The 12142-nt window shown below is 42.9% G+C and overlaps 1 protein-coding gene across 12 annotated transcripts in view; it reads right to left on the bottom strand.

Moving 5' to 3' along the window:
- The window catches only part of FGGY (FGGY carbohydrate kinase domain containing), a 351678-nt gene that overhangs the window by 81890 nt on the left and 257646 nt on the right, over window positions 1–12142 (bottom strand). Inside the window, exons 1-2 of one of the 12 annotated variants that reach the window (XM_067535448.1) lie at window positions 11632–11977; window positions 11490–11545 (exon numbers count right to left, since the gene is read on the bottom strand). The exons of the other annotated variants lie outside the window; for them this stretch is intronic. Coding sequence (XP_067391549.1) covers window positions 11490–11519 — 30 coding nt within the window. The 5' untranslated portion in view covers window positions 11520–11545; window positions 11632–11977. Of the gene's footprint in view, window positions 1–11489; window positions 11546–11631; window positions 11978–12142 lie in introns of those variants that run through there. 12 annotated transcript variants of the gene reach the window in all.

Here is a 12142-nt window from a genome sequence, read left to right as displayed (position 1 = left end):
GCCTATAGAGCAGCCTGAGGTTGTATTTGAGCTGCTAACCCCAGTTAAGAACCATGATACTATGTCTTCAGTGCTATTTTAACCAGAATTAACTAATGTTGTTTAGCTAAAGTGGGTTAAGATGACATTTTTTGGGGGTGTAATGTAGACACACCCAAAGAGCAGACTATCAGCAGCACCATACCCCTTCTAGACTTCATGGAGGCCTCTGCATTGCTCTAGGAATAGGGAAGAGGTAGAGGCTAAATGGCTGAGTTTGTGTGTGTGTCTTGTACACACTGATCTCACACCAGCCACGCAGATTTCCCAAAAAAGTTAGTAGAACCCCACTTTATAACATTTTTTCCACAGAGACCTCCCCATCCAGAGTTCTGGGGCAGCCTCAGCCAGGAACAGTCCTGGTCAACATGGTGGCAATGCAGCTGTGTTGCCTGAAAGGTGGGGTGGGACGCCAGGGCCCAGAACCAGCACAGAGACACAGGGGCTCCATAGGTTTATCTACACAGCAAGCGGCAGCCCGCAGCAGCAAGATTCAGAGCCCATCGCGCTACGGCTGTGTAGACACTGTGGCTCAGGCAGCAGCTTGACCTCTGAAGCCAAGGGAGCAGGGTGGACTTCAAAGTCGGAGCTCCAGATGGAGCGGCAATGTCTAAATAGCTATTTTTAGCACTGTAGAGTGAGTTCTGTAAGCTCAAGTCTGTCAACCCAGGCTCTGAGACACGCTGCCACTACTGTGTAGACATACCCCATGTGGATAGAGATCTGCCAGCTTAGATCTTCTCCATGGGTGGCAATACCAGACGGCAATACCGTAGAAGTTGGCCTTCTATTACCAAATGTCTTTATGATTCCTCCATCTATGGCCAAAGTCTGAGGTTCTCACCCAGACAAATCATCAGAATAGAGAGACACCCACAGAGCAGTGAAACTCCTACATGAACTGGCATTTAGCTGCTGGAGGCAGTACCCTGAAAATTTAATTACCAGAGGGAAAGAGAACTCCAAAAAGTCAGTACAGCAAAAAAAAAACCCACTTCCTTTGGGTCAACACTGTGACACATACAATCCTTATAGTGGACTAATCCTGTGAGGCATTGAGCACCCATAACTCCTTCTGAAATCAATGAGAAACATACCAAGAAAGAATCTCAGTCAGAATTTGGGCTGATTTATTTTCTCCACCCTGCATGAACATCCCATGTAACTTATGATTGTACAGGGGAGTAGAGATTCAAAAGATTTCTTTTCCCTTTTTATCAGCAGGTAAGGCATCAGTGGTCTGAGATGGTACACCCTCTAGTTGTAATGGGAATGTCACTACTACCAGCAATAACTCACCTACTGGTAACAGGAAATTTCAGCTGCACTCACTAGGTGTTACTGGAAGTGCAGTTACAGTACACAGGATGTGCCATTTCACACTGTGTTTTAAACGGGCTGTTATCTGAAAAATTAAACGGGCAAAATACCGAATGCCTTATTCAGTGTTTACTTGCTCCTTACTTACTGAGGAAAAAATCCCAGAGACTGCATAAACACAGAGGGGATCTCAGGACTTCATCCACAGTTATAAACAATGAGCTCAGAGTAAACTGTGATTCTCAACCAACACTGAGAGAGAGGCAGCATCAAATGCTTCACTGCATTTTGCTTACATAACTATTGTACATTCTCCCTAATAAATCCTGCCCCAACTGGTGCTTCCCCTCACTCGCATTTGTAGAGGAAAGAGGAACATCAGATAAACAATTGTTGCTTCATCAAGGGCTGCGTGAGACAGGACAAAGAACGAAAGTCTTTTGTGGTAAACCCTCTGCCCAGGTATCAATGGAGTTTTCCTGAAATTAGCGATTTGTTGCTGTTTATAGAAATTAAAAATTTATCATTTGTTTAGCACTGTGGCCCAGACAGTCCTTAATACTTTGCACTTACTGTATATAGCACCTTTCATTCCAGGATCTCAAACCACTCCACAGACAATTAACTCAACTTCCCGGCACTCCTGAGACACGAGTATTACTATACCTATCAGTGCTCAAATTGGAATGTATTTACTATTTGTATTACTGTAGCAAAGGCTGTCTTGAAATCCTCTTTAAATGCCATCAACTCCAGAACCCTAATTGACCCAAACCTCTTACCCCCCTTTTCTGTTAGGGAAACAGAATTAGAGGGGCATGAATACATTAAAGAAGATGCACTAATCTTATAGCTGTGTATTTTCCCACTTTTTCTGGTTTTCAGTTTTTTAATGTCATTACTCTTTCTCTCCGTACCTTACACTTTCATTCTTTATTTATCCCCATTCCATTCTCAGTTATCCATCTACTCTTGTTCTCTTTCTATCTTATTCCATCTCCCTCTCTCTCCACCCTCTCTCTTCCCATTCTCCTCTCTCCCTCCCAAATGTGCCTGCCCCTCAGTGTTTTGGCTGTCCTCTTCTTAGGCTATGGCTACACTGACGGTGCTGCCATCAGATCGATTTCTCTGGATCGACTGAGCGGTCAGTGCAGACCCGCTCAGTTGATCCAGAAATCGACGTGCTAAGACCAGCTACAAAAGTAGCGCAGCGCAGTGCAGACAGAGCGCAAAAGAGAAGCTCAGCAGTCGACAGGAGTTACGCAAGTTTTTTGCGTACTTTGCATAACTCCCGTCGATGGCTGCCGAATCTCACAGGGAAGTGTAGACAGGGGCTTAGTCTCTTTTAGTCTTCATCAGGATGCTATGATCGCACAGCCTGATGATGCAATCTGACCACTCGTTTCCATTTTCCAAGATGGTAAATGGAGGTGCAGAAGACTGGTAAGTGATTCGACAAGCTCATATAGCATGTTGGTGACAAGCTCATAAATAAAACCCAAGAGTTCTGTCTGCAAGTTCTATATTTTAACCACTATATCTTACCATTGAGTTGCAAAGATTGCAATTTTAAAACGTTTAAATCCCAACACAAAATTAAAACATTTTTATTTCATTGAAAATTTAAAAATTTAATTAAAAAAAAAAAATCTATTAGATTGTCTTGAGTCAAGGGGCCATTTTAGCAGAGTATATTTTAGCTGCACTCTAGCCACTTCATTACAGCTTAATTCAGGGTCAAAGGGGTTAATATTAGGGTCAGCATAACCTCTCCTCTCCACCATGAAATCTAGATACATGAAAAAAAAATGAACTGTTTAATAATCTCCTGCCCACTCACATGAACACAGAAGGCCAGCAGGGTGGAAAGACAGTCAAACACACAAATCTGCTTGTGATCAGACGAAAATCCAGTACCCAGTTTTATTAGGGGCAGGTCATTCTGATAAGATGGGATTTTATCTACACTGTGGGCCTCATGCTAATAGATTTTTCTAAATCAAGAGAAGAATAACAAAATTGGATACTTTAAGTGTAGATGAAATATTAAAAAGGAAAAAGGAAAATCACCTTAAAAACAACATTAAGAAGTTAAAATTAAGTTAAAATTCTGGCTTGCATCCTCTAAAGAAAGGAATTTCATAGTGAATGGTTAGACCTTCCGTATATCCAGTTACAGTGTATTCTCCTCTCATCCCCTCCAAACTCAAACACGCCCCCCTCCCCATTCGCTCCAAACCTAAAGAAACTATAGCTACAAAATGATGTCCCAACATGCTATCCTCTAGCCTCTCAGTGGTCTCACCTTAGGAGGATAAGAAGAAGTGAAGTCTCTTTCTAAGGCAAGAATTGGAGATGGAATAAGGGAGGAGGCCTCGCAGGGAAAAACCCTAAAACCCGCTAGCTGTGCAGAACGCTCAGCCTAAGGTGTGTATTTTTGCAGCTCTTAATTTTAAAAAAAAAAAAAACAAAAAAACAACCCAAGGGAAGTGCCCAGGAAAGAGATGAGTGCTGGACACAGAGTCAGGCCTTGTTTGTATTTCTTTGTGTTAGAAATTTAACACATATGATGTACAATACAATTTGCCGCCTTTAATGTGGATGAGGATTGTCATGTTTAAACACATGCTTGCGGTGTTTAAACCGTGGGGAGGGGGACACATTTGTCATTTACATTATATGCTCCTGGAGAGTGAGGTAGTGCAAGAGAGAAATGTTAAAAAAGTCACTAACTTGTCTGGGCCTCAGTTTCCCCGCCAATAACATTGGAATAATTCTTAAATAATAAAACCTCTTACATAGTGGCACTGTGAGGCTTAATTCTTTCATGACTATAAAGTTCCTTGAGACCCTCAAATAGATGGTATTACAGAAATGCATAGTATTATATATCAGACAACACAATATATGGCTTTAGGTCACACAAAGATAACGTGCAGTCAATCACAGAATGAAAACCACTGCGTCTGATGGAATTTTCAAAGCAAAGCATTTTCACTGCTATCAATGAGACATCTGCAGAATATCAGTCTTGGTCTAGTCTTAGAGTGGATTATTTTCCAAAGCATTTATTCTGCCCACATCTGTATCATGACTCCCACTTTGAATTCTACTGGCCCACTCACAAAAGTGAAGGGGATTTGAGAGCAGAGTTTTCTGGAAATGTTATTAGGCATTATCTACTTATATGCAGTACAGTTATTATACTGCTTTCAGCTGTATTCTCATGCACAGATGGAGTTCCGGCAAAGTGTTGGGGAGTTAAACCTGGATTTCAGTGACAGATCAGCTAAATAGGAACTTCCAACTCTCTCAGTCCAAGACATACCTGAGGTGAATTATGTCAGGCCATGAGCAAAGGAACCTTGATCCTAACAAAAACTTTAACAACTAATTTACCCAGAGAGTCTTCCTTTCATCTCTGCCAGGCCATAGGAAAGGCTGGGAGGCAAGCTGAAGTAAACATTACACAGGCTCGGCACTGCTGGTTCTAAAGTAAACTCTTCGACTTCCTATTTACATTTCAGGATCTTAAGCTTGTGGTTTTCTAGCTCTGTGAGTAAGTGCTTGGGTTTTGGGAGGCAGCCTGTATGTGATCTCCAAGAGTCACCCATCTCTTGCTAGCCTTTATTGATAAAATCAAGTGGGGTCAAAAAACACAACTATCTTTTTATGCACCCTTCTAGTGGAAATATTTCATTTCTCACAAGAAATATCATCAGACAAATTAACACCAAAAACGGGGAAGTGGAGAAGGATCCTCTTGCCAAAAAAAGAGGGAAAAAAGTTTCATGAAAGAAAAGAAGAGAAATATTTGAGGAGTTGTACTCGGTTTTTTGCGTGTTTTTTTTTTTTTTAAAGTATGTTGAAATGTAACCCTTGTAAGGCCACGTGCTGAACAGTAAGAGTACCGGGGCATCCAAATATGCTCTGTGACCTTTTCCAGCTGCAGCGCCGGAGTCATGGGTACAGCAAGGATGGGCAACCTCTAACAGGGTGGTAAAATAAATATGGTTTTCATTTCACACAGCCCTCCTTGAATGTACAATGTCTTCATCAGCTGGGAAGTCAGCATTGTGACTGTTGCCAAATGCAATATATAAAGCAGCAGAACTGAACTGAACAAGGACAGATTAAGGGAAAAGTTCCTGGGGTACTGATTTATTTCTGTCACACAAAAGACACTAGCTTTATGATTCATATTCAGAGGAGAGGCCTTATAACAGAGAAGAATATTAAAAAGCAGGGAGGGCAGAGCTTTATCGAATGGATGCTCTCCGTTTCACAGCTCCTTTAAAAAAAAAATTTTCCAAGCTACTTTGGTTTCAATCGTTTTGGTTTTGTTTTTATTTTTTACTGCACTTCCCCATCCCCCTCCCCATCCTAGCACCTCTCCTTTGGTTGGGAGAAGGACAAATTGTTGCCTTTGCTAAATGCTGGGCCCCAGCCAGCTGGCACCTAGATTCACTGCCCAAGGCTTCAGGCCCTATCCCCTTAGAGACTGTATGTTTCATCACAGTGATATGAGTGCAGCGGAGATCAAAGAGTGAAAGGTTGAAAACTGGCGCACAGTCCATAGATCCACTTGCCAGAAAGGGATTGCTTAGTGCCACCAGGCTAGATTAATTAGAGCTGGCAAGTTGAGCACAATGTTTTTTGATTCCTGCAAGTCTTCCTCTTGGAGACAGTTTCAAGAGCTGAGGAGTCCCCCTGTAGTAACTACTCCAAAGTCTGCTGCTTTAACAACGTGGCATGTTCTGAAGAGGAGGCTCTCATATGAGAGCCAAAATATACTGAATCCACTTGCTGGTCTGGCTCCCACCGAGATTACAGAGATCAGGTTACAAGAACACTTTGAGCCAGCGTGTCTCTGCAGTCTCCACCCCAGGATGTACTGCAAAGGACACGTACTGTGCATGCTCTGGGCCTGGAAATGTGCTTTAGACTCTATTTGTGTGAACAAAGCTGGCAGCTCGGGTGGATATTGTGGAGCAAAGAAGCTCTATTGTGTTTCACAGTCGTCGTGAGAATCAGATGAACAAATTTAGAATAAACTAATCAGACTGAAGTTCCTTTAACAGAAGAAGACAAAGAATAGCCCTGCTTGATAAAAATAAGCATAGGAAATTATTTTTAAATACCCCATAGTAAATGATGGGACAGCAAAATGAAAGGCTTAGGATATCTCCCATTTTACTATGTACATAGCTGCTCAGTGAAATCTCAAGAGAAATTGACTCTCATATCCCTTTCGGGAGATGGTTTCATAAAGCAGAAAAGAAGAATCCCAAAAGAGACAAATTATTGCAGACTATTCAGGACTAAAGTGGCCAAATTATCAACTTCAGGCAATAAAAGGCACACGCACATGCTACTCCTGCAAAATAGGTTCATTTGGGTGTGCACAAGTTAGGTGAGTAAGGTGACTCAGTACCTAACTACCTACTTATGTGAGCGTAACTGGGGTGCACACGTGTCCCAGACAGAGGAGTCAAAACTGACACAGGAGTAACAGAGAGACAAAAATCCATCCAGAAAGGAAACTTCTTGACTGTCACAAATCGGAAGCATCATCTCCAGAAGAGTCAACACAAGGGGGACAAGAAGTGACAAAAACATCATTAAGATAGGGAAATTAAAGAAAACCTGAATTGGAAGAGACATCACACCTTGTGTATTTGGGATTCAACCTGTCAGCAAATTCAGATCTCCCTACCTTCATGTCAAACTGAATTAGAGGCCAGAAAATGCCTCCCACTAGAAATGTCTCTGGAAACTCTCTTTGGCTGTGAATTCACAAAGATGTTAGGGCAAGGATGACAAATGTATGCACAGTGGAATGGCTGTTTTGGGATGTAGGAAAGGCAGAACACTGCCCTCTGGCCAAACTTAGCTCACAACAAAAGGTACAAATGACAGCCTATGCATATTTTATGAGCAGGGTTGTTTTATCTCAAGATTTACCTTTATTTAATAGAACAGAGATGGCACATATTCTGTATACAAGGGATCTCTGGTCACATGTGACCAAAGATTTCAGTTTATAGAATCTTTTCTCAGTACAGCCTTTTAATATATAGGTCTGACTACATAACACAACCAGTTCTATGACAATAATCAGATACTTTTCCCTGTGAATTATACTGAAAATAGATACTGTTATTACTTATATGGCAATGGTGACAGAGGCCCCAACCAGGATGGGGGTCCCATTCAGTTGGCACTATAGAAACAGACATGAAGATGGGATCTCTATCCCAAATAGCTTGCTTTTTACTTCAAAGAAAAGGTTGTTTACTTATTTATGTTTTATTTAAATGAATTTGGTGCTCGTGAAAAATGCTAGCTTGACAGCTCCGGAGACTATATTACTCTTCTCCACTGGACAGAGGCAGCAGCACTTCAAGCTTCCTCACGCTCCCCGCTGTGCAGTACATGGGAAATATATTTATTCTTTTTATGACCATCATGTGTACCTCTGTTTATCTGAATACCATTGTACTGATGGCCACCAGAGATCAAAGAGTTAATTCTGTCCTGAGTTTACATGTCTACAGGAAGGCAGGCAATGGTTTTAGATAACCCCAGTCACCAGTCCTTAAGGGGACAATACCAGGGTCAAGGCCTACAAAGTCTACCCCTGACAATGCTGGGGTTTCAGGGGGAATGACTGGAACAAAGGACTTTTGAGAACTGTTAAAAAACTGAGCCCCAGATGACACAGCAGAAGAGGCAGTGTTTCGAGGGAAGTCAACTGTACTCCATTCCCATGTGTGTGTGTTGCCCTTTTGTTGTTTTAAACCTTTTCTCTCTGGTTGCTATGCACAACAGTACTTTGACTGGAAGAAGCTGTCCTGAGACACACTGCAGTAGGGTGACCATATTTCCCTAAACTGAAAAGGGGCCTCCTGGCGTCGCTGCTCATCCCCCGGCAAACGTTCTTCCGTGCCCCCAGTTGAGCCAAGCAGCAGAGATGGGGGCAGGGTGGAAGAGGAATGGGTATAGGGTGGGATCTGGGCAGCAAAGCAGAGTGTGAGTGTGCCAGTGTGAGTACTTTTTGGGCTCGGAGTCAGGAGGTGAAGCTATTGGACTATGATCCAGTTAGCAGTGTGATGCCCCTTTGGGGGCTGGGATAGCAAAGAGGCAGGGTAATGGGAGGAACCAAGGAGACTCCAGAAAGGAGCCCTGGGGAGGTGGAAGAAGTCCAGGATGCAGGGCTGCCATTTCAGATTTTGGTTGGGGGGGTGGCAACTCCTGGCCACTGAGGGGAGGACAGGGTGGAGGTCACTTCCTGCTGGTGAGGAGAGGGGGGAGAGGAGTGAGCGACAGGAGACCGTGTCACTCCAGTGTGCTTCCAATGGTATGAAATTCAGAAGGGGCAGGTGCCTCCCCTTGTCCTCCCTAAATGGCATCCCTGCTGGTATGTGGCTGAAGTGGGCAACTGGAGCCAGACTGGGGAGGGAAAGAAGCCGGTTGGGATGAGATGGGGCACTGGAGAAGGTTCTGGAGACTGGTCCCGAAGGATGGTGGGTGAGGAGGACATGAGGCTGGGGTGGGGGTTCTGGGGACTGCTCAGGGGTTGCCTGGGAGGCCATGCCACCCTCAGTGCCCTGGCACAAACGGATGCTGTGGATCCTGATCGGGCACTTACCAGCCAGAATGCCCAGTAGGGCTTGGGGCCCACGAGTCCCAGCTCCAGTTTGGAGAACAGTTTGAATTAGGGCCCTGACTGCAATGCCCTCTGCTTGGGCTGTGGAGTAAGCACATGACCCCCTGTGATTCCCAGATTGGAGGGGAAGGGTATTGCGGAGACATCAGCCAGTCTCCTGTACCCCTCCAAACGTCACCACTCACCCTCCGTGCCCCCCTTTTTTTGGCATAACTGGGCATTTGTCTTATTTGCTCTGGTAAATGATCAGTTGGCAAAAGCAAATGGGACAAATGTCCAGTTTTGCCAAAAAAGTCGGGACATGAGGGACAGGGCTAAGAAAAGGGACTGTCCCAGCCAAAACAGGATGTACGGTCACCCTACTCTACAGCAGCTGAAGTGAAGTCTCTTGCAGGTGCCAAACCTGTTTGGCTTGCTAAGGAAACATGATTGGTTAACGGGAGCGGTAACCTGAAGACCTGGTCTGAAAGTGGGTGAATCGTGGGAATCCACCCTGAGAGAAGTGCAGGCACTGGGTCTGGCACTTGAAAGGAATGGGGAGCCACTCAGGAGCCATGAGGCTGCTGCCTATCAGACCTCTTGAGGCATGACTTTCTGTGGTCTGTATCCACAGTGGGTCTTGGGTAGTGGGGTACAATGTGGTTATAGCTGCCACTGGGTGGCAAAATGGAGGTCCACTACCTAGCAACTCTGCAAGCCTGTGTTCAAGACCTGCTGGGCTTTACAGGTAGCCACAGAGGACAGACACAGATCAAAAGTACAGCTAATCCTGTAAGCATGACATCTGCAAAGCATGTCAATCCTGAAGAAGAAACCACTTCTGAAGATAATAGGATAACATTTGCCGTATCGACTCAAAATGGGCTTTTGCTTAGACTGCCTTTCAGAGTAGGCAACTGAGAGTTGCGCGATGTGGATAATTGTCCAGTAGGATCCAGACTGACCTAAAACTTCTTTTACAAAGGCCACAGATGAGACTTTAAAGGAGAGGGATGTTTGGTGACTATTAATCTAGAACTGGATTTGAACGCATGAACTAACTACTTATAAAATACTTTAGCCCATTGCTAGAGCCATCCAAGCCTCTCGGTGGAAACAGTTTTATAAAGTGGCCTGGGAGTCTGAATGCCCAAGAAAGGCAGTGGATAATTAAAAAAATGTAATCTCATATTAAAAAAAGTGGGAATTTTACCACTAATGAAACAATTATATCCATCAGAAAAATTATGTTCAACATGTAACTTCTAAACTATCAAAGGCATAATTAGCAAAAGCTTTTGTTCAAATTCTCTAGATTCCTTGAGGTAATGAAAAGTGGGTCATGGAGCTTCTCTCTAAGTTTAAAGTAAATGCCCTTCTGAAGCAATATCTAATTCTGTGACTCATGGAGCATTCAGCCTAGAGAATGGCAATATTATATCTATACATATATACTACCAACAGCACCCGTACTGGTGCCAAAAGGAAAAAAAAAAAATAATCCAGCAGATGATTTTGAACAGTTTCCTGTAAGAGCCCTGAAAGAAATCCACTGCCCAACCGCTGCACTTTCACCCTGCTTTCTGTTTTCTGAATTCCTTTTGACAGTTGGCTCTTTCGTTCACCAGAACCACAACAAAGGACGGCGTTGAGTTTCCACACAGACCATTTTCTCTCTCTCTTCTCTGATCATCTCACAAAGGTATTATTGTTGCTGGCTCACTGGGGCTTCATGCACCTGAGGCAGATCAAAGGCACTTTATAATGCCAGCCTGACCACACAGGTCTCTCTCCCACTGCATTAAATTAAACCCGATGATTAATCTCTACTGCCCTCAGGGTCCCTCGGTACAAAGAGAGAGAGAGAAAAAAAAAACACATTTCTAACAAAACATGAGTATAATAAGCTTTCATTTTATAGCCCTAATTAAAAAAAGGTACAGCTAATTTCAACCAATTGCAGCTGCATATACATCTCATTAGAAAACACACACAATTGCCCTCTGTCCTCTATATTTACTTTGTACAGTGTAAGCATATAGAGATAAAAAACACTTAAACCAAAGGCCTTCCGTAGATTTGATCCAGAACAGTGGATCTCAACCTTTCCAGATTACTGTACTCTTTTCAGGAGTCTGATTTGTCTTGCATATTCCCAATTTTCACTTCATTTAAAAACTACTTGCTCACAAAATCAGACATAAAAATACAAAAATGTCAGCACATTATTACTGAAAAATTGCTTACTTTCTAAGCAATATAATTTTTTTACCATATAATTATAAAATCAATTGGAATATGAATATTGTACTTACATTTCAGTGGATAGAGCTGTATAAATAAGTCATCATCTGTATGAAATTTTAGTTTGAACTGACTGTGCTAGCGCTTTTTATGTAGCCTGTTGTAAAACTAGGCAAATATCTAGATGACTTGATGTACCCCCTGGAAGACCTCTGTGTACCCCCAGGGGTATACATACCATTGGTTGAGAACCACTGATCCAGAACATCTGAGAATTTGCTTGTTGTCTGTTGACTGAAAATTGTGGTGCCTTTAAAAATGAAAAACAAAAAAACCCAAACACACACACACACTCCTGGGAGAAGGGGGGAAATACTTACTAAATGCTGAGTTGTTGCATTTCAATGAAAAACAATTTAAATTTCTCCAAGAACCAGAGAAAACACCTATCCCCAAGTTGGGGCTCAAGCCATTAAGGGCCTTAAACTGCCCCCTCTACTTACAAGAAGGAGTACCTTACTCTGTGAATTCTTTACTGGAACTACACTCACAGAGTAGGGTACTAATCTACATCAGTTAGGACTTGTCAATACTAGAAAATTTTGCTGCTTTAACTATACTGCTATGGTTAAAATGGCAAACCCCGTTCGCTGGCCCCACTTCCAATATGGATGCAGTTATACCAGTATAAAAGTTCATGAAGCAAAATAAAGTGTACCAGTATAAGGCACCTTTATAACTGCATCTACACCAAGGCTTATTCCTATGTAACTATATCAGTAACAAAAACCCACACCCCTAACCAACACAGTCATCCCACTATAGCTTTTCAGATGTAGTCCAGGGGTAAGGAGGAGGTGGGATTTTAGGCCTAAAATCCTGATTTAACAA

This window comes from Emydura macquarii, unplaced genomic scaffold (assembly GCF_026122565.2).
Source record: "Emydura macquarii macquarii isolate MOO-44397 ecotype Brisbane River unplaced genomic scaffold, CSIRO-AGI_Emac_v2 contig_3506, whole genome shotgun sequence".
In the NCBI taxonomy this organism is placed as follows: Eukaryota; Metazoa; Chordata; order Testudines; family Chelidae; genus Emydura; species Emydura macquarii.
This window is presented reverse-complemented; position numbering and strand designations above follow the sequence as displayed.